This window comes from Rattus rattus, chromosome 15, assembly GCF_011064425.1.
Source record: "Rattus rattus isolate New Zealand chromosome 15, Rrattus_CSIRO_v1, whole genome shotgun sequence".
Lineage (NCBI taxonomy): Eukaryota > Metazoa > Chordata > Mammalia > Rodentia > Muridae > Rattus > Rattus rattus.
The window spans coordinates 69,614,940-69,638,607 of NC_046168.1; the positions used below are offsets into that span (position 1 = coordinate 69,614,940).

The 23,668-nt window shown below is 41.3% G+C and overlaps 1 protein-coding gene across 2 annotated transcripts in view; it reads right to left on the reverse strand.

The window, feature by feature from the left end:
• Htr4 (5-hydroxytryptamine receptor 4) overlaps window positions 1–23,668 on the reverse strand; it is a 138,047-nt gene that overhangs the window by 105,472 nt on the left and 8,907 nt on the right. For both annotated transcript variants that reach the window (XM_032885516.1, XM_032885517.1), the window contains exon 2: window positions 16,373–16,445. In XM_032885516.1, coding sequence (XP_032741407.1) covers window positions 16,373–16,398 — 26 coding nt within the window. In that variant the 5' untranslated portion in view covers window positions 16,399–16,445. The remainder of the gene's footprint in view (window positions 1–16,372; window positions 16,446–23,668) is intronic.

Sequence of the window (23,668 nt, forward strand, 5' to 3'; positions counted from 1 at the left end):
CCACATTTCATAAGTCTGTGAAATTCAAATGGAAATATCATACGAACTACATGGGCTTAGACATGACTATGTGTGCACAATCTGTTCCTAAGAGATTTATTCTGGGGCTTTATCGAACTAGTGGAAAGACATGTAGTTTCTCTGCATTAGAAGGTGGTTAACATATAAGTTGAGAGGTTCAAGATGTTATTAAATGGGCAGCCCTTACCTAAGCAAATGATAGGAAGCAAGGAAAGACTAATTCTAATGCCCTTGCTTTAGATCTGGATCCAGCAAACTGTAAGTGTGAACTTTCAAGGAGGTGAGCTGATAAATTCCCTTAGTTGCTTAACCTACTTAGAATTCAGTTTATCTTGAGAGAACCATAAATACTTAAAAGCCCCCATAGGTAAATAACCCATGTTTCCTATGCCTCAGGGAGCAATTTGTTGTGGAGCCTTCTCTGATGATCTGAGTTCACTCTGAAATTCCCAGTTCCCTTGTCCATGTGGCATGATTATCACTATTAGGACCTGCCTTGGAGGTCTGGTCCGTCTATAATAAGGAAATGCAAAGGTCAATTGAATACTTCATGTTGAGTGGTTGGTAACATTCACCATCAACTCACTCTTGCCACTCTCCTGGACTGTATCCCAGGTTCATGCTCTTAGTTTCTGTGTGGATCCCAAGACCCAGATGCCAATTTGTGTTCCAGCTTCTAGTATCCAAATGTATGCTAGATTCATTATTCTCTCTCATAGTAATTTCTCCCAACCCAGTTGCTTCAGGCATTATTCCTTCCAACCTAAGGTTTGTAGACAAGTCTAACATTGTGAGGAAATCCTTTTAAAAATTTAAACAGAAATATATTGTATCAATAATTAAAAAATTTTTACCCTTGAAAATTACCCTTTAATGTGGTGAATATTATCATTTTCTGACATGGCTATTATTAACTGCAAATTATAATAGCACTGTATTATGCTGTAGCCTTTCCCCTAATCAATGCTATCCTAGGGAATAAATTAACTTCAAATCCCAGAAACTTTACCAAGCTGCAATTAGGCTTTGCATAGATTCCTACCAAGAACAAATATCATCAAACCAGGATGCCTCTCTAAATAGAGTGCACATCTCATCTCTGACATCATGCTGACACTAATGCTACCCTACATTCATTTACTGACAAATGCCTAAGGTAACACCGGACCAAACATCAGAATGTCTGTATTCTCATCTTAGTTTTGTGTGGCTTTTCAAGCAAAAGAAAAAAAATAGGTGAAAGAAAAAACCACTTTCCTTTTTACCAGACTGGGAGGGGAGCCCTTAGTCCTGTGGAGGCTTGATGACGCAGGATAGGGGAATACTAGGGCGCTGAGGCAGGAATGGGTGGGCAGTTAGGGGAGCACCTTCATAGAGTCAGGGGGAGGGGAACGGAATACGGGCTGTGTGGAGGGGAAATTGGGAAGGGGATAACATTTGAAATGTAAGTAAATAAAATAAAAATAAGGAAAAAAGGAAACGGTGCATTGTCACAAAATGTTGTGAACCAAAGGCATAAATTATTAACATGAAAGTTCATTATTCACCAAACCATTAGTTTATGCTTCATTTTAAGCCACAATCAGATTGTGGATTTCTAAAGAAATGTATTATAAAGCAAAATAAGCATGTTCACCAGGAAGTTGGGACTAGGAGATAAGTAAGTTTAAGAAGAAGAAAAAAAATAACAAATGTTAGTGAGAGAAGGAATGTTGGGCAGAGAAGAAAAGCAAGAGACCACAGGGAAACGGGCAAGGGGATACAGGTTGGCAAACACACAATGCAGATAGATGAGAAGAGAAAGACACCAAGGTGGGAAAAGACCACAGAGCAGAGCATCAGCCATCCTTAAACCAGCTGTCCATTTCAGAAGCATCCTGAGAATGGAATGACTCTGGCTTTTACATACTAAGAGCTTTTAGTTACATAAGAATTTGAGCTTTTTGAAAGGGGGGGGCAGGAGGGAGGGAGAAAAGGAAGGAAAAAAGGAAGGAAGGAAGGAAGGAAGGAAGGAAAAAGGAAGGAAAGAAAGAAAGTAAGAAAGAAAGAAAAAAGAAAGAAAAGAAAAGAGGGGGGAAGGAGGATTATTATCGCATGCACATATGTGTGGATGACATATGTGTGGGAGAATGTTGGGTGTGCATCCCAGTGTGTGGAGCTCAGATACAATTTCAGGAGTCAGTTCTGTCCTTCAACCATGGGATCAGAGAACTGAACTCAGGTCATCATGATCACACTAGCACTTCTATCCTATTGAACTATCCTGGCAACACTTGAGCTTGTCTTAAACCCAGCCAGCCCCTATAGAAAACTAGTAACTGAAACTTGCCTAAGAACACAGAGAGTGCCCATTGTGGGAAAAGACAGGGGCAGCAATAGGACTAAAAAAACCTACGGTGCTTTTGGTTGGTGTTGTTTTGGAACAGGGTCTCACTGCAGAGGTCTGTTTGACCTGGAACTCGATATGCAAACCAGGCTGGCCTTGAAGTGATGGAGAGCTGCCTGTCTCTGCCTCCCAAGTGCTGAGATTAAAGGTGAGTGCACCATGCCCAAACAAAACCTAGTCTGTTTAAGAATATCACAGAAAAAGAGCAGAAGGGTAAAAAAAAAAAAATCAGGGATCTTAGTCTACAAAATAAAGGCCAGCCAGTGAGACATTACATAACTTGACACAATATCATTATTATTGCTTTGCTTCACAAAGATGTCAATTAATCTAGATTTAGTTGATTATTAAATCTAATTTACCCAATTATCTGGGCTATGAAATCAATTTAAAAGAAAAAACCCGATCTGTTATTCTCAAGCCTGATCAACTTGAGAATTTCTTAAGGGTATTCCTGGACCAACAGTCTAGGTCTCTGGCTGATTGCACATATCTCTGAGGATGCAAAAAGAAGACATAAGAATAGCAGCTAGCAGATTGGATGAAGAGAATGAAAGAGAGAGGGGGGGAGGGAGGGAGGGAGAGAGGGAGGGAGGGAGGAGGAGAGGGAGAAGGAGAAGGAGAAGGAGAAGGAGAGAAGGAGAAGGAGAAGGAGAAGGAGAAGGAGAAGGAGAGAAGGAGAAGGAGAAGGAGAAGGAGAAGGAGGACATGACTGCTCCTAGGTATAGTGGAGGAGGTAGGGTAAGAGGAAGATTACAGAAAGGGGCAGAGACAAAGAGATCTGGGAGAGTCCAGAGTGTATCTGGCTATACTGAGCCAGGTCATGAGAGGAGAGAAGGGGAGAGAGAGCAAGAGAGGAGCTGCTGACCTAGACAGGCAGCCAAGGCCAAGAGACAGGCTCAGAGACCAAAAGGGCCAAAAAGGACTATATAACCAAAATGGTTAGATTGTATAAGGAAGAGCAGCTAGGAGGAGGGCAGCCCAGCCCCTTGGCTGGAGAGCCCTGGGTAGGGGTTGGCATATGCAAGCCAGGAGGACTCTGTAACAGGTAGGGACTGAGGGATGCTGACAGAACCTGGCAACCAGTATTGTCACCTTTGATATAATAGGCTCCTCTGTTAGTCATTTGTCCTGAGTTTGAGGTCTACCAAGACTTCTGATCAAAAGTGAGGGACAACTCCTGGAATATGAACCAGTCAAAGAGAAACAAGCTATTTACAGGGCGAGTCTCCTCAGGAGGTCATGAGTCACGGGCAACTGCCTGTCCTGTCTGAGATGTGTCAGGGCCAAAGGAAATTCCATTTCCCCAAATTCCAAAAAGTATAAGGAACAAATGACTAAAATCCATGGTGTTTATTAGCATACCAAGGTGATGCTGGCATCTAGGCTCCCTCAATACCCTCTGCTTTTACATACTTCAAAGTCCATACTAACTCACTGCACTTCCTTCCCTACCCTAAACCCTTCTAACTCATGGACTTATCTCCTCAATTACTCATTTTCCTTATAACCCCGCTATTTTGGCTCTGCTTACTCCCATTGTAGTTCTCTCTCTCTAGTCTCTCTCTCTCTCTCTCTGTGTGTGTGTGTGTGTGTGTGTGTGTGTGTGTGTGTGTGTGTGTGTGTGTGTCCTATCTCCCCCTTCTCTCTACTCTTCTATTCTCTTTCTACTCTGTTCCTGCTTCTCTCGTGCTCAGATCTGGTCTTCTGGCCAAGTTCAGTCTACTCACGTCTCTCTCTCTCTGCTCTAGACTCTTCCAAATGCCTCAGGCCGTTCTCCCTCACACAGCTACAATAAAAACCTTCCCCTTAACCATAACACATTGTGGCCATGCCATCAGTTTGTATGTCATAGGCATTCCTCCTCAACCTGGGCTATTTGTGTTGCTAGCCCAGGGAAACAAGATATTGTCTGTGAAGGTCTCGCTTAGCACGATAGCCAAAGCAAAGATTTAGTAACTCATCATCGTGATACTAGAGAACAAGACCTAATAAGATGAGTAGTTATAGTAGTAGTAGCAATTGTTGAAGCAAAATGAGTAGTGGTGGTTTCCGGGCTTGGGATGGTGCAAGTATCTATAAATACAATAGCAATATGTTGTAGCATGGTATTTAGAGGTCTGGGCTCTGTATTCAAACCTAGTTATTTTGTATGGCTCCATAAAATACAAGTAAGTGAGAGCATTTTTCCTCACACTGTTGTCCTACGAAATAAATGAGAAAACACTTGTGAAAGATTAACACAGATCATGGTCTATTATGTGCTCAGTTCCTGTTAGTAATGGCAGATGTAGGGGTGAGGTGGCAGCCCAGGCAAAGGAATCAATCCCACAAAGGGCTAAAAGGAAAGGGCACAGTCACCGTGACACCAGAGGTCCCAATGCCGATTAATAGTTCTACAGGAGAGGCATTTCAGTTTCAACCTGAGAACTCGTGCTCTGTTCATGCTCCCACCACATTCAATTCTTGAGCTTTAGAATCCATGGCTGCATGGACATTCAGTGTGTGCATGGTGGTGGTAGCCATCGGCCTGTAGGCACAGATTTTCTCTCATGAGGTTTTGATAATGAGACCTTGCCTAAAGAGTTGAGAGGTAAAAGGAAAGCCTTTTACATTCTACCATGCCAGGCACTATGTCTCCTTCTGGGTTTATGATGCCAGGCGTGGTTCTTAATACTGGGCACATGAGATTCGGCAGTGGAAGAACACGTTGAATAACTACAAACAACTTTGACAATTACAATTGGTATTGGGAGCTTACACAGAGTTCTGGGGAGTCCGTTGGTGACAAGTGAGTTCGTACTGAGTATGAGTTGGGGGGTAGCCATAGACGGAAGATAACCAGTCATCAGACTGCTAGAGGAACCGTGGATAGAGAGGGATGTAGTCAGCAGAGTCAGAAATGAGATGACGAAGCGTTAACTAAGCAGAGACAGGAAGAGTGAAAAGCAAGTGGCAGAGTGAAGGTTATGTAATTTTAGGGGGGGAAACGGAGCTAAATTAAGCTTTTCTAAAAAGGTTACTACTTTTTCCCCCACAGAGTAAAATCTCATCAATTCAACATAATTGGATAGAAGCATGTCAAAATTAATCAAATATGAATTGCAGATATTTAAAAATATGACTAAGTGCTTAGATTTTTTTTTGACTACATGAGATATATTAAATAACTTTTCACTTCCCTACTCTTACTTAGCAGTGCCAGTGTTCCAGCAACAATAAAAGTAAGGCTTGTCTTCGTAAATACTAACTCATATTTTAGATAATGTAATTACATTATTTTCCCCTTCCAGGAACTCTTATCTGCTTGCTCTCTTTTAAATTTGTGGCTACTTTTTCAACTGGGCTGTGTGTGTGTGTGTGTGTATATGTGTGTGTGTGTGTGTGTGTGTGTGTGTTTAAAGTTTGTGGATCCTTGCAAAAGAGGGTACAGAAAGGTTGTAGGAGCCCAAGGAATAGGAAGTTGGCTGTGAGATTGTGTCTCCTAGAAATGGAGAAGCTACAATTTTGAAGTCTAACCAATATTTCAGCCTAAACAGGAGTTGAACAAGGAAGATGCAAAGAGAAATGCTGATGTGAAGCTGGGTGGGTAACAAGGCTTTAACCCTAGACAAAAGATCGCAGGTAACTAAGGAATGCTGCTGAGATGGGGTGGGGGAGGATAGTCCTCCCAGAAAGAGTAGACCAACTAGTTATCCAACAGCAAATATCTTCCGCTCTGAAAACATGAACAGAGAGCGAGCCCCTTAGAAATGAAATTTCTCCCCTCTAACGTAGATTAAACTTTCTCTTTTTCTGCTCTTACACCTGTGTGCTTAGGTTAGGAAGCCATTTCTGTGGCTTCAGGCTGATTATCCAGAGAAGTGGGCTGAGTTACCCTATAAAAGCAGGTAAGCAGGACAGATTAACTGCCATTCCTCTTTCTCAAACTAACCGATCTGACCCATCTACGATATCAGCACAGAATGTAACTGTCTTGGAGTGAAGAGGCTGCAGCCAAAGGTTTGCTACCGTTTTCAGGCTAGCCTGGGACACAGTGTTAAGTCCTGTTTCAAATAAAGGAACAAACAAGGAGGGGAGGTGGAAGGCCTGGGGAGAGAAGGGACAGGGACAGAGGGAAAGAGAGCAGAGAAGCGAAGAACAAAAAGCAAGAGCAGAAATTAAGATTTTTAAGCCCTTAATTATGGTAGCTTATCTATGACTCACTGTGCTTTTTATTTAACAAGTACTTGTACAATTTTTAACATGATAGTCTTCATGTTTATGAAATAATTATTTACGGAAAGTAGAAATGAAAATTTCTGTAATTCTGGCATTACTTATCAACCTGTTGAAAGTTATCTGCTCTGATAAGCATTCGTAATGGGTTAGTAGCTATCAGAAGGGTCAGGATCCTAACTTTTATATGTACCCATAATTACAAAACAAACAAACAAACAAACAAACAAAAAACAAAACAAAACAAAACAAAACAAAACAAAACAAAAAACCCCAAAAACATCCATAGTCGTTGCAAGATAGAGCAGGAAAGATCCCTGAAACCTCAGGCTCCATTAAAGGACAGACTCCTGCTCTCAGTACCTGGAGAGCTGCATTCACCTTCCAGTAGCTGGAAAGACCATCAACCCCTTTAGGAATGAATTTTATTCCACACAATTCATCACATAGCTTGTGTAATCTGAAGCTTGCTGGAAACATTTACTCCTGGCATCCACGCCAATACAATTCAAGTCTCTATCAGATTTTTTTTAACCAAATGTGTCATCAGCTTCTCCATCTCAGTTGACGCCAATATCCTAACGATTGCTGTTTACTAGAAAAGCAGATCTCTTAAAGTAGTTTCTGTTCACCAGACACTTCTGTCCCTTAATCTGTGTCAAAGGTCAGCTCCCCTGGCCAAGGGTCTCTAGTTCCAGTCAATCTAAGCAACCTGTATCAGCTCAAGGACACCATTCTCCTGACATACACACTTGCTTTCTTCCCCTTCGTTTTTCTCCTCTCTCAGCTGACCAGCACCTGGGGTAAGGGCAGCTTTAGAAGTTTGATCTTCAGTAAATCTTCCTTTCTACCCATGGAGTGGTCTAGTTAGGTAGCTTCACTGTACCCTCACTTACAGCTAACAATACTATAGTTCAGTGGGTAAGAGCACTTGCCACCAAGCCTGATGATCTGAGATCAATCCCTGGGTCCCCCATGATCGAAAGAAAGACCTCTTCCTCTAAACTGTCTCTGACCTGCAAATATGGTCATGGCATACCTGAGGGCTCTCTCTCTCTCTCTCTCTCTCTCTCTCTCTCTCTCTCTCTCTCTCTCTCTCAAATAAAGAAGGAAAGAGAATAGTTAACAAGTCCAGCAAAAATCACTATGATTTTATACATCCTTTCACATACTTTTTTCTGGGAATAATTGTTTAAATGAGCAAGGGCAGCAGCAGTTAAGAGAAGAGAGCGACTGGAAGATGTCAGTCTCAGTTTTCACAGGGAGCACTCAGAGGGCTTACAATAACTTCACACCTGGATCTATTATGCGCGACGGAACAATAGCATGGAGCAATCAAAGATGAGAACTTTGTATAAAAGTTTCCACAGGCACTGAAATGCATAAGGCCTTATAAGCTAGAGAGCAGGAGAGTGGGCAGATGAGAAAGGGGAAGGCTCCTTCTCAGGTTCTTTAGAAATGCAAATAGAACCTACCTTAAAAGGGCTGACAGAGTGCTAATCACTTACCAAGCATTTATTAGGAAACCTGTTCCAGCTCCTTACTTTAAAAAAAGAAAAGCCTTAAACTGAACAAAACCCTACTTGTTAAATATCAAACAGACCTGAGTATCGAGGTGAAAACATACATCATAATTTAGATCCATAAGCTTAGAGATAGGTAGTGCTGACTACCATTTCCTATGAAGTGGTGAAGTTAATCCACGGGGCAGGCCAGCAGATTAGACCCTCTGGCCACCCGCATGCGGTGGAGAACCTTAAGGGAACAGTTCAAAATGACTTCTTTCAAATAAGAGGGAACCAAAACTATTCAGAAAAGTTGTCCCCAGTCCCCAAGAGCGTTTTAATCACTTTGTGAAACTCCAAAAGCCAACATATCTACTAGGCTTTTGGTTTTGGATTCAAATATAAAATGCCAAATGGCAGACCTTCCCTGGCATAACATTGGCAAACTGGGAAGCTCTAAAGATTATAGACTGAGTTCAATCCCTGGAACCCATGTAGGACAACTCCTACAAGTTGTCCTATGACCTAAACACATTGCCATGGGCACATGCACACACACACAGGCACATGCACGTGCACGTGTACACAGGCACATGCACGTGCACGTGTACACACACACACATGCACACACATACACACACAAACACAAATGCAATAAAATCTCACAATGACTTTATACACCTAGACATATACTTGTTCATCATCAAGCAAAGATACGTGAACATACCGACTTTGCTCCTTTTAGGAATGTGACTTTGATGAAAATGAAGATTCCTTTCAGACTGAGGTACATGGTGTATAATAATGTGATATCTATTAATAAAGACCTTCCGGTATTTTCAGAAGTGAGTTTATACAAGTCACCTGCTTCACAGTATGACTAAATCACAACAAGCTGTTCGTTATCAAATGTTCAAAGCATCAAGGGCAAATGATTTTATATTTTGCTTTTATTATCTGGGGCCCTTTCTTTTTAGATTTAGCTATGGTTATATAACATTTTAATCTAAATTTATTCAGACATTAGAAGATAGTCTGTCTTTTAATAATTATAGATAATCTGAAGTAAGCAGTGCTTTAGGAAGAAAATAATTGGATTTTAGTCTTGGGTAAACCACATGTGTGCATGTATGTAAAGTTGTTGCTTTTTAATTATACTGCATGACAGTTTGGTACGTGTGGACAGCATATGCAATGACTAGACAAGCTTAGTTATAATTTCCTTTTTCATTATTCTTTCACAATATTTTATTATCTTATAATAAATATATGTCTATGACCATTACATGCAAAGGTATAATAGCATCGACCGATGATGTTTGGTGAGACACGGTGTGATATTTTAAGTTATATGCTTCTTGGATCTCATAATACCTCATTCTTGCAAAGAAGGACAGCCTAACCTATCTGTAACATACAGAACCATTTGATGCAGACCATACTTTAACCCTATTGTGTGCAGAGATGAGTTTTACTGGGTAGTAGATGAGGATAATATAGATACCGTAAAAGTTTTGGAAAAAATTGGTCATTGCCTCTCCCTCCCCAAGCTCTTTGTAGCTACTGATTTAATGGGAGGTCATAAGAAACCATCAGGAAACATCTTACTGTAATATGGAATTCCAATTAAAGATTGACAAGAGCTGGCAGATTCTTTCAAACACATCTTGGGATGGGTAAGACACCAAGAGACCAGGAGCCAGTTGTGCAGTTGAGTGAAAGGCAGAGCAGAAGGATGATTGTGAGTGGTGATTTGAAGAGATGTGGATTCTTATCTGCAACATGCCCTCATGCCTCAGACTCAAAGAACATCATGGAAGAGGAAGTAAAGGATTTTAAGAGCAAGAGAGCCAGATGTCTGCTGCGACGCTGTGTCTTTTTTATATGACAAGAAAGCTGCGCCTATGAAATCTGAACAACACGCCTGCCTAATCAAGATTCAAATAATGACACCAGTTGATGTGTCAACGTGGATGGAGAAAATCTCACAAAGCCCCTCTCCTGGTTAAGAGCCATAGGCAGTTAATGACTACTGAGAGGGATAAGCCCTCTACTTGGTTACCTGGGTACCAAGTAGTCAACCTTAAAATTATATACCTATAAAGAACACTAAATAGACTCAGGCAGGTATATTTCTGTATTTATTCATAAATACATAACAATGATAATTGAAGAAAAGTAGAGGAAGCAAAGGAAGGAAGGTAATGATGTCAGTACAGTAGACATGTATGAGAACTGATGAAGTTTAAAACAATATTTCGTCAGAATTAAGGTACACCCTGACAGGCATAAAGCAACTGGCTATTCGGCAGCTACAGTTTTAAATGCCCAAACTGATGGTTCAAGAAACTAAACAATCCATCTAGGGTCATGCACCCAGTCACAGGGAATGGCAAGACTTGAACCCATATGTGGGCTGTCTCCGTGAACCAGACGGCTCCTGCTGTTGTGGTGCTCTGCTGGGTGTGGTGCTGAAGTAGAAGCGTGTGAAACTCTATAATGCTCCCTCTATGTACAGATGTGCTGACTGAAGGCTAAAACCAACAAACTGGCGTGCACGTTATTGCCCTGCTGGTAACCTGTGACATATCTTGCTTGAGGACCCCTAGAATCCTATTAAGCACAAAGCTATTCAATGCAAGGTGCGTTTCAGCTTGAATCCACTGTGCCCCTGATCTAATCAAAAGAATTAATGGGAAAATCACCACTTCGTCATTGGGCTGTAAAGTTGAGTATGATTACCATTTACATCCCTAACGCAAAATCAAAATAACTCCTTTGAAACCATACCCACTCACTTTCTCCTTATATGCTAATGGATGTCACAATTTCCGCGTCTGAGGAGAGACTCCCTGTAAAACATTTCCCAGCCTGAAGACTGCACCTGTTCCCAACTCCAATTGCCAGGTTACAAACACAAATTAACCCTAGTTCCAAATTGATTCCATATTGCTAAGTCTCTAGGGAGGACAATTTATATCTGTGAGTTACTTCAAGATCCCAAAATAGCATTAAAAATTCTACTTTGTCCCCAGATTTTTGTCAAATCTAAAATGTAGTGTCACCAGTGCTAATAATCTAGCCCCAAGCCAGCATCTCTACAGAAACAATCATTACCCTTTCTCCTCTTGTAAATTTGAATAATTTCCATAGATTCTATAGTTACACTAAAACCTAAACCAATGTCTTGAAGTGACGAATTATAACTGAGCACAGCAGAACATTACGGCAACTGAACAATTAATTCAAACTCACCACTTACCTCTGTGACAGTTGTTAATTAAGTCACATGTTGTATATGGCAGGACATGTTTTTATATCTGGATTATATGTTTTACTTTATTTCTAAAGTGTTCAACTTTTGGTCTTTCTCATTTTTTTAAATCAGCTTTTGAATAGATGCATTTTTAAAAATCAGAAGTGGATGCATTATCAAGAAAGCAAATGAAGCCAGAGACTCAAAGGAGTTGGGAGATAAAATAAATACACATCCGGAGCCTGGACACCTACTCAGCCTTGCTTTTACTGAGTGTAAGGTTGGGCTCTCAGATTTTTAGAACCATAGCAAAAGAAGGGGATTGGTACGATTTATTATTTTTAACTGTATAAGATGCTTTGTTGCCTGCTGATATGAAACATTAATAAGAGAACACAGAGCCATTTTGCAGAGAAGAAACAGAATCCCAAATGAGGATGCTCTTATCGGAGAAGGAAGTAACACCAGAGGCTTCAGGGGCAGCAAGAGGGAACTTTCCAGAGCCCAGCAGGCAAGAAGATGAATCCAGGGTGGCAAGAAACTTCCAAGACAAAAGCTAAATACACAGGAAGGCTGCTCTTATGCAAAATGTGAGGTCATTATCTTAAGGATGTCTCCTACCTGCTCAATGCTGCCCTGAACCCTGTACTTTCTAGAACTAAACATCCACAGGAAAAAGTCATCAGAAGCAGACACCTTTGGCTGTAATAAGCAACAAGGAAGAAAGGAATACAGATTGTGGCTTTCTTTCAGGGTGACCTGAGCCAAGGAAAACCATATATCAGAGGAAGTGTATGCAGTTATACAAACAGTAAGTTCAGGCTGAAGTGGAGATTTCCGGGTTTCTTTAACAACTCAGTTGTGTCACGTGATATTTTTCTGGAAGCTGTCTCGTGAGAGGTCATGTGATGCTTTGATGAAAGCAGAAACTTGAGAGGGTGCATGATTTATATTTTTAGAAAAAAAATATAAATAGAGCCCCACAAACAGTGGGAGGATGCTCTTGCATTTCTACAGCACGCAACACTTTGTTGGTCTTTGCTGGCCTTTGTTGGCCTTCCTTTCACAGAAAGGAATACGCCAAAGAATTTCTCATGGTTGTCCAGCCGATTCTGGCCACTTCCACTGACTTGTGCCAATTCTAGCGGCACCTTGTTGTTTCTGCTGGATGTGCCATGGCTACAGATTTGTGGTTGGTGTTTGCTCTTGAACTGGACTGCAGGTATCTGTCAACAAAGAGTGTAATTGCCCCAAAGAACTACTTCTAAGTAGGCCCACAATTTCCCTTTTTCTATTAACCTTCTTTTCCCCTAACTCTGGTCAGAAGGGAGGTTGAAGCGTTTAAGAACACTAAATAAAATAGGTTTGGAAAAGTGTAAGTCTACATCAGGCTGTCTCTGAGGTGAAGGAGCAGGCCTTTACAGACACATTGTGTAGCTTCTCTCCCTTACAGAGAAGAGAGAACCAGTGCCTTATTCTCCCTAACAATAAGAAGATCTGGGAAGAGCGGCCACTGCAAACTAAAGACAACCGCTTCCTTTTCCTCTGACCCTCCCCAGACAAGAACAAAATGGTCTACTCCAGAGCTCCCAAAAGATGGGGCAAAACCCCTGGAATTCTGTGGGTGTCAGATTGTTTAAAAGAATCTGTCAGCCTGTCAGCTCAATGTGAAATTTGCGAGACACTGGTTATTATAGAAAGAACTTCTCTGAGCTCACTTTCCAAATTGGTCCAGATTCGCTCTGATGCTTCATCATGACTTGGGCATCCCTACCATCCTTGCTCTTGGTGTTGTAGAAAGCGTTTGCATTGCAGTTTGTAGCTCAATAAACAAGGTCCACTGTTTCTTTTCTTATTCTTCTCATACTGCACAGAGAACGTGACCCACTGTGTACCTCACTATCAGGATTCTTCTACCATTCCTGGCATCCTTGTTCATTTTTAAATGTGGCCCTCTAACATTTTGGTCTTAACTTTTGAAGTTTCACAATAGTTGGTTCCAAATTACCTCTGATTATGTTTGCCAGGATTGGCTCCTGCTGTGTCTAGCCAGGAACCCTGGCAGATAGATAATAGCAGGGACCGAGCCATAGAAGCAAATTCAATGAAGATACATAAACAAAAGCTGAAATTGTCAATATGTTTTGACAAACTCTATAAGACATTTTATTATAGCTCGAAATTTAATCAAAGATTTGTTTTTTCTCTTCATGTTTTGGGAGAGTTGATTAGAGTTCATCAATCTTACAGCCCATCAAAGTGAAAAATTATTTCTGAAGTTTACCCCAATATGTTTATTGTCTCACACTATTCTTTTTCTTCTGGGTGTCCATTACTAAATATTCATTCTCTTTTTTTTTCAAACCATATTTCTATCTTTACCCAGACAGAAATGTCATGTTAGCTATCTCTCTAACCCCCCCACACACACACACAGAGACCCCCACCTACTCACTGACAAAATAGTTAAAGGATAGTAGAAGATAGAAAAGTTTATGACCCTGAGCATAAATGAACAGAGATGATTTATAGTTCCTAGGATTGCTTAAGTCTTAAATGTAGTGATACAAGTCAACATTATAGCTCATAACGATTTCCTGCACCCAACAGTGCAAATGTTCAATACCCAATCTACAGCAAGTTAAAATGTTGTTGAAGTACTATGTCCTGGGAGAGGTCAGTGCTGTGGTGTGTGTGTGTGTGTGTGTGTGTGTGTGTGTGTGTGTGTGCGCGCGCGCATGCGTGCGTGCGTGCATGTGTGACACATTAGTGAGTATATACATGTTCACTACCATATATAACTAATCTTAATGTCCGTTATAGCTGCTAGACCATTGGTTGTTAAGTCCCTTCTTATCCAAGCCAAGCCACGTCCTCTCCTAACGTTGTCTTCTGACTTTCTTTCTTCCCTTATTGGTTATCCTCTGACTACAGAGAAATTAAAAGAACCTCTCTTGAACAAAGAACCTAGTCCATATGAAGACAGAAACTGAAAAGAAGACCCTCTAGTCTCTTTTCTCAAAATGGTAAAAATTTACTCTATCTAGCTATACCTAGAATATTCTTGAACATCATCATTAGTACAGAACCATTGTGATTGCTTCTATTAACTTATTAATATGTATTTCTGGATTTCATTTTTCTTTACATGAACTCACTTTCTAATCTGACTATATTTATATAAAAAGGAAATTTATTTCACTTGATAAATGATAAAAATATTAATTCTCATGATAATAAAAAAATTATTGATATACCACCTAAATTTGTTGTGACCTACTTATGACAAATGCATCACAGTTTGGCAAATGTGAGCCAATATATATCCTTTTTTGTTGTTGTTGCAGACACTCAGAGGCTGTACTGAGAAGGAAATGAATAGAAAGTCCATGACATTTGCCTGTTACTAATATTGTGGGTAGAGAGGAGGAGTGGGTAAGGAGGAACATATGTTGATAGGATCCAGTGAGAAAATGGACTGACAGAATGGTCCACAGACAACATTCTGGGGTATGATATCATCTTGAATCCCACACTATTTTTCCACAGTATCCCAGGAGAACAGCTAATGCTTGCGTAATCGAATCGCATTCCACCATTGAAAGCTAACACTGCTATAAATAAATGTCTAAAAGGTAGCAATAGAAGGGATCGTAATGTCTGAATGATCACCCCCAGAGGTGCACTTTAACCAGCTGACCCCATTTGATCCAGTGTTTAGAACTTAAAGGCCATTTTGCAATGTTGTACCATCAGAATTGCTCACTTTCGGTTTTCTGGTTAACAACAGGAAAGCCAAGGGTCTCTGGATTCCACCATGTTTTCTCTGCATAAATAATCTCACAAGCTTTGAGAGGAAAGTAAAGCACATGCCAGTGGGTCTTCAAATCAATGTGGTGGCGTGTTACAACTGCACCAAGTTATTTACTGCTGAGTAAGTAACAAAATCTACAATGTCTTCTATTAAGAGTGCAAAATATTTTATTGATAAATAATGCTGTTTTAGATCTAGTGTATTAGAATGCAATGCTATTTGAATATGCTCTGTACACTGATGACTACCTGACCAACTACTCTTTATTCAAAACCCATCGCATGCCAGGGATTCTGCACTGTACTGTGAGGCACATTCTGTCCTTCAGGGATTGTCTGGTGGGATGACAGCACAATTTTGCCACTCAAGTCAGACCAAGCCAGTGTTCCTCTCAAGCCAGCTATCATAGATTGTTCTATGTCAACCCAGATGTAGAAGACCCATGATTAATACCTAGAACATACTTTCCCACTGGTCTCAAGTGGAAAAAAATGTCTCCTGTGATTGCATAGGGTAGGTGACTTTAGGATGTCTTCCAACTACAGTTACCAGTGGATAATCCTCCGCCTTAAGGACTACAAAGGCAAACTATTTAAACTTTCTTAAACAAAACTTTCTTTGCACTGTTTGGTAAGGCCAAATAAATCAGAGCAACCTTCTAAGTAACACATTCCATCCCCAAGGTTTACAGAAAATTGCAAGAACAACAACTATGCAAGTTAATATAACTCCACACACTACACGGACATCTGGTATCCCCTGACTATGATCTGATCTCTGGCTGAAAACAGAAGTGGGCCAACTAGGACCTTTTAGGGAAAACTACTTGGATTCACATCTGAAGTTTAGATACAGATAGATAATCTTCAGCCACATTACTTCTGTTCAAATGCATAACTTTTCTTATTGCAGAAATGAATATGCATCTTTAAGTGGGATGGATCTATGGCCCATACAGATAGAAACATTAACAGTTGTGTTTTTGTCATTTAAGCATCAGAATTAAGCACTAGTAATCAAGCAGTATACCACACTTATGGTTCTACATGCAATAGCTAAAAGAAAAAAAAAATCCATTTCAGCTTCACAATTCCACTACGACAGATTTGCAGAGGCTGTCTGTCACAAACTCCCACGTCCAGCAGCACAAAGGATCCAGAAAGGCAGCATACCTCACATTAGCATCAAGTCTGTCCATTACAGGAAATGGGCATGAGTACGTTGGATGTCAGTGCCCACAGGACCCTGCAAGGAAAATGAGATGTTAGGCGGGAAGGTAACACCCAAAAATAAAGGTCTTTGTTACAGGAAGACAATGCCAAGTACTGCCTCCTCCTAATAAGAACTTTCATCTTGCAGAACTATTTAATAACCAATACCATATCGAAGAGCCCGTAGCACACTCTGGTGGGATGCATGAAGCTTGTTTTGCTGAGTTGTGCAGAAAAGTTCTGCTCCACCGATGACCTGGTACACGAACATGCAGCATCTTCTCGGCACCCTGAGTTAATCCATTTGTTTGTTTCTCTTCATTGTCCCAGAAACAGTGTATTTCTATGGTCGGCCTTAAGATGCTAGCAACTATACTGCTAGAAATAAAATAGTAACGGCCTAACAATATTTTTCAGGCTTTGTTTTTGTACGAACAACACAAATTTAGTTGGGGTTTTGAAAATCTAATAAATACTCTCTGCCTAGAAACAGAAAATGTGTGCAAGCAGATAAAACAAACAAAAACCACTTCCTAGGGAGTCCAGGAGTCAAACTCTCTCTTTGTATGTACATATGTCTATCTGTCTGTCTGCCTGTCTGTCTGTCTGCCTGTCTGCCTATCTACCTCTCTTCCTACCGACCTATCTTCTCTGTGTATGAGTGTAGGCTTCACACGCATGTGGAAGCCAGACGTTGACATTCTATAGCCCCTTCTGTCACTCTATCCCTTGTTTCTTGGGAGTCTGTCACTAATCTAGATGCTCACCAAGTCAGCTGGGTTGGCTAGCAGAAAACATCTAGGATCCCGCTGTCTTTGCCCTGTCCCCAGCACTGGGCTTACAAACCAAGACCGGCCTTTACACAGATCTGTGCAGCAAGCATTTTTAGTGGCTGAGCATCTGCCTAGCCCCTGAGTCTAGGAATCTTGAATCTAGGAATTCAGGACTTTAAGGCTTACGTAGGGATTCTAGGCTAAGTAGTCCTAGCCTCCATTAAGAGAAAATTAAATTTCTAAGTACTGGGAGTTCCTTTCGTGCAGACCTGCAGAAGCTCTTACATGCCTCTCTTCATTACTCCTCACTTCACTTAACCGAGTTGGCTCTGTTAAGCCCCTGTGCAAAAGAATCTTTAAGGCTTGCATCCCATTTCTTCCACCACATGGTCAGTTTGAGGATTCAGGGACCGAGTTGCCTCTCCAGGTCACCCTGGATGAGCTCTTTTTTCCCTCCAGGCATCGTCAATCACCTCCAAAGAATGGGAGGAGGTTATAGGGGAGCATCTCTGTGTTAGCTTCCAGCTCTGGTAGCCTATAATTCTGACTGTGCCTTTTCTAACTGAATCTTACCAAGCGAAATCACTAAGTTCATTTATCCACATAGGAGAACCACAAAACTCAACCTGAGCCTTTAGATGCCTTGGCGAGCATTCAGGAAGAAAATGTTCAACCATAACAGGCGCCACTCACAATAAACCCCAAAGTGTACATCATAGCTTATCAGCCCATACTCACGTGACCTGGCTTGAGCATCTTTCCGAACTCAGCTTGATCCATGCCCACAGCCTACTGCCCACTTGCACACGGTCATGCTATTTCTCTTGAACATCAAAAGTATACCTCCCTCACTTCTAGAGAACTTTGCCTTTTTCCCCCTCTTCCTATAGTCAATGAAAATGATTCTCTCGCCTCAAAGGTCGCTTCCCCATGAAATCTTTTTCCCTGTCTAAGATCTCAGACCTCAATTTCTAAAAATTTCCATCTCCTATGTTGTGTTGTTTCTGTCTGATACATGCATTTATTCTAGTCAATTCTAGCCCTCTTTTTTTTTTTTTTTCTTTTTTTGGAGCTGGGGACTGAACCCAGGGCCTTGCGCTTACTAGGCAAGCGCTCTACCACTGAGCTAACTCCCCAACCCCTCTAGCCTGCTTTTTTATATTCTGTTTCTGTCACTCCAATGTAAGCGTCAACAGACCCATTAACTCCTCTAATATCCTCAAAGCCTACAAAACTGCCCGGCACATTGTAGTCTCGCTATACATATGCCAGTCAAATGAAGTAATTAATTCATTTTGCAAATGAGAAAATAGAGTTTTGGCAGTCTGTTATTTTCTCTCTGTAGGGGTGGGGTGTTACACAAACATCCTTGAACACAACATTTTAAGTAAAAAGTAGCCAAAGCCAGGGTAAAGAGATGATTAACATTTCAGGGCAGGACTACTCTTCCAGAGGACTTGTGTTCCGTTCCCAGCATCCACATGCCAGCAGATAATTGTCTGCAATGTTAGTTACCCTAGGGATCCAGCGCCCTCTTCTGGCTTCCACAGGCACAATCACTCACAGAGTATATAGGCATGTCTATAGGCGACTACTTCATACACATAAAATAAAAGCAATTTCTATGTTGGTGAGTCCTACTAACTCTTATTTTTATTAGCTGTTATTAACTAAATAGCTACAAATGCCAGACTGTTTCTTTCCTTCCTTCCATGTCTGAATCTTTATCTCCAACCCATCCATAAGGAAACGGAGGGTCAGAGTCTGGTTCCCTTGCAAAGTTGCATAGCTAACACTTGACAAACCTGGGAATAGCTTGCACAGCTATCAACTCTGGAACTCAAGGTTTATCTTGCACAGCCATATTGATAAGACTGTATAGGTATAGCTTCTCCCACATTTCTAGGAGCTGTGAGCAAACTTCCGGTGCCTCTTTCATTCTGGCCCCTCTTTCCCAATGATCCCTGAGGGTTCAGTAACATTCATTCTTGACTTGACCCATCTCCAAGGTGAGGGTGTGATAATGACAGTTATATGGCATTCTATTATGTAATCTAGGAGAGAAGGAGCTGTACACTCCACACGAGTCTCATTACAAGAAACACTCTGAGATTATATCAACCAGACAAGGAGCCTCGAAAGTTCTGGGGGGGTAAAGTTGAAGAGAAAACAAAACAAAGTTTTCTATCATGTGAGGGACAATGACTGTCTCAGTACTCTCTCAGGACCACAACAAGCTCAGCCACTGGAATTACAGCCAGCACTGTGCATGTCGTAAGAGAAAATGACAGGGGCACAGAACACAGAGTCTTCAGAGCTTATTTTCTTTGATGGACATGTCACTGTCCCTTACAGAGTAAAAGGGAGAAGAAGAAACATCCATCTTTACAGCCCTGGACGCTGCTGACACGAATGCTCCGTCCCCTGGCTTCTTAGCTCTTATGTGACTAAGGGTATGAAAACATGAATGTGCCTCAAAACGGTCTGAAATGCTGCTAGGAAACAGTCGTTAAAGGTTAACAGAAAGTGTGTGGTTGCATCTCTATTATAGGAAGTATGCCCACTGGACTCACCTGAAATGGTCCCCACCTATTGGAACGGAAGATCGATGTAGTTTGGCGTGTTGCCAACACCTGCCCTCCTGGAGCTAAGTCATCACCTCAGTTTGCTTGGCTGTGCCCTGTTTGCTTTCCTTGGATTTGGTTTCACGGATGGATATTCATGCATAACTCTGCTTAGAGGAACCACATTTCTTTATAGAATATGCCTACATGGGTTATAGTTCTACATCAAAGGTCATACTCAATACCTTTGTTTTGGACAAGTGTCAGGAATAAGTAAAACATTATGTATCTTAACAACCAAATTAAGGCCGGGAGCCTGGCATGCTATCAGGAACACTGGATGGAGGTGTTACAGGCTGTGTGTTCTCAGCCCTACCCTGCTACTGATTCACTGCTCCTTGTAAGCAAGTCTGTTCATCGATCAAGAGCTCATTTTCTCCAGAAGTGGAATGGGAAGACACAGATTACTAGGCGGGATGAGCACAGAGAAGAATGTCAAAGAATTATAAATTTCAAAAGTTAAAAGAAACCCACATACTGATCAAATATACTCCACCCATCTTGTGGGTTGAGCCAAACAAACAAGTCAGAGCAGGTGTTTATAAAAGTTAACCATTCACATGTGTACTGTTGACCTCCTCACCTGAGTGATCTAGCCTGTCAGCAACCACAAGCACCAATGTATACAGTCCCACCGGCATCACATAACAGGCAGCCTAAAGGAGGCATATATCCTATATCATCTGTAATTTCACCAGCCCCAACTCTCTTCGAGTGAAAAATGTGCTATAAAAAAATACAGAATCATCTGAAAATGCAATAGTGCAAATTCTCACTAAATAAGAAAATTTATTCTCCCTGGCTATTTACCTGCACTTCTTTCCCAGAAAACACTTGGAATTTGTAGGAAATTGTTTTCATAGTCTTTCTAGCCTCTGTCAATTGATATATTCATTTTAAAAATTTTATCACTGTAAATATCCCCTTCCCAAATCCATATTATTTATTTAAGCATTTACATTTCAGTGTACAGATACAACTGTATACAACACAAATGGCCAAAAAAAAGTACCTGTATCCACAAGCTAGATCTACTAAGGTTGGTAGCCAAACTGCTACTTGAACTAAGTCATCTAAGATAGTTAGTCCTAAGTAACAATCTCATTTCCTTAAGTATAAATCCACACAGGGGCCAGTTCAGTCATTTGGAATATCACTATCCTGGGACATACAAGCATGCATATGTGTGTATGAATGCAAAACACTCTGATGTATTTTTTCAAAAATAACGAAAGGAAATATTCTTCTTGGTTAAATAAAATGTTATTCAGTGGGAAGTTTAGCATCATTGCTAGAAACTGGATCTTAAACAGTGAAGACCACAGAAGAGGCTCACTTAGTCTACCTTGCAGGGAAAGAAATGGTTTATAGGAAAAACAAAGAAGGGGCGTGTAGGAACAGACCTAGAATATTTGTAGAAAACAAACTTTGTTTTACAAGGTGGGGCTTCCGACCCTCAAAGAATACGTTAAGTACACGAGGCTTACCAGAGACAAACGGTGTCCAATAAGGATGGGTCTTAGCATATCAGGATGGAAAAGAGATTGAGGGGAACATACAAGAGATTTTGTTACCACTTGATCAATACTTCCTTTGACCAGAGTCTATGAAGAGAGATGGGGACAGGATGCACAAGCATCTGTTAAGGGAGCAGCATGGCATCATCATTGGAGAAGGAATTAGCCCCATTTCTGGGGTGTTAGAGCGGAAGGCATAGAAGTCTCGAGAGCAGTTTGAGACTTGCTGTTAGGTAGATCACTCGAATCACTAGAACTTTCCATTTATTGACCTGTATGCCTTGGCCAGAGGCCACCTCAACAGAGGCTCAAATAAATAAAATAAAATAAAGACAAGAAAACTCTCGGTCAGTCACGTCTGAGGGGGGAAAGCAAGTCAGCGATGATTTTGACGGTCTCATGAAATCCAAGCGCTCAATGAGAACAGAACAAAATAAGAGGCTGTTTATGGTAGGGCTGTGGCTTTCATGCTTGAGGATCACCTGCAGGCTTGTTAAAACAAAATGCTCGCCACACGTTTCTGACTGAGTAGGTTTAGAGAGTCCGTATTTATAACAAACTCACAGGCACTATTGACGCTGCTGCCGCCCCAGAGCTTCTCCTTTAGAACCGAGGTGGTGCGAGGGCCAGACATGGTTCTCCTACCTCATGAGAAAGAATATGATGACGGGGACCAGGTGACTCCAGGGCTAGGTGCTAAAACATTATAGGGTAGAAAATGTGCTCTGTTTTCATTTTCCATTTCACAAAGTTTTTATTTTATAAGTGTTTGTGTGTGTGTGTGTGTGTGTGTGTGTGTGTGTGTGTGTGTGTGTGTGTGTGTGTACAGGTGCTCTCAGAGTCAAGAGAAAGTATCAGATCCCCTGGAGCTGGAGTGATGTGATGTGTGTGGTGCTGACAATCAACTTTGGATCCTCTGGAAGAGCAGCAAACTCTCCTAACCACAAAGCTGTACCCCAAGTCCCTCATTTCCTATTTTAAACACTGTTGTTTACATTGATGAGAAAGACTCAGATATGTGCTAATTTATCTTTCATATTCTTCCTGCTATTTCAAAATACATACATGCACACACACGCACACACACACCTATATAAATATATAAATATATACATATATATGATGAAAAACTAAAAAGAGGTATGTATGGGAAGGTTTGGAGGGAGGAACGGGAAGACATAAATAGTGTAATTATATTATAACCTCAAAAATAATTTATAAAAGTATGTTCCTGCTATTCACTAATCTTCTTCATAATAAAAAAGAACAACCTTCACATCCACAGTCTTTAGCAAGGGACACACCATTATTTTAGTTGGGTGCCCTGGAAGCAGATCTCAATGTGAAGATGAAGTGCACATAGTGAAGGTGCACTGGGAAGGAAGGATGATTATAGAAAGAAAAAAGAAAGAAAGAAAGACAGACAGAAAGACAGAGAGGGAGAAGGGAGAGAGAGAGAGAGAGAGAGAGAGAGAGAGAGAGAGAGAGAGGAAGAAGAAGAAGAAGAAGAAGAAGAAGAAGAAGAAGAAGAAGAAGAAGAAGAAGAAGAAGAAGAAGAAGAAGAAGAAGAAGAAGAAGAAGAAGAAGAAGAAAAGGGAGGAGAGGGAAGGGGAGGGGAGGAGAGGAAGGGAAGGGAGGAGAGGGAAGGGAAGGGAAGGAAGGGAAGGGAAGGGAAGGGAAGGGAGGAAAGGAGGGAAGGAAGGGAGGAAAGGAGGGAAGGGAAGGGAGGAAAGGAAAGAAGGGAGGGGAGGAGAGGAGAGGAGGAGAGGAGGGAGGGGAGGGGAGGAGGGAGGGAGGGGAGGAGAGGGAGGGAGGAAAGAAAAGATGGGACAGGGAAGGAGAGGGAGCAAAAGGAGAAATGAGAGCCAGTCACGAGAAATACGTTACTCAGACACCGAAACAAAACCCTACAGGGAAACCTTTGGAAATGAGGACATTATATACCTCAGAGCTGCTTGGAAGAGTGGGTGGTAAGTGGGGCATCAGCACTCCCACACCTGTAATTGGTTGGATAGGACTGGTCACAAGGATTCCCAGGCACCTGCATATCATGATGTCTATGAACAAAGAGAATCTAGCATGTTGAGGATCTCTCTCCACAAACAATGCAGGGGTGGCACTGCCTTCTACAGGGAAACAGTGCAGGCACCTGCAGGAATACAGGAAGAAGGTAGACACTGCCTGCCACTGCTATGTAGTGTGCTCTGACACACTTATTGTGTGCAGTGCACTGCTTTTATGGTGCCTTCTATTTCTTGAAAGTGTCACTGACTTCCATGTATGGTTTTGATTCTTTAAGGATACATTTATTTAAGGAAAATTAATTAACCTAAAGGAAAATGC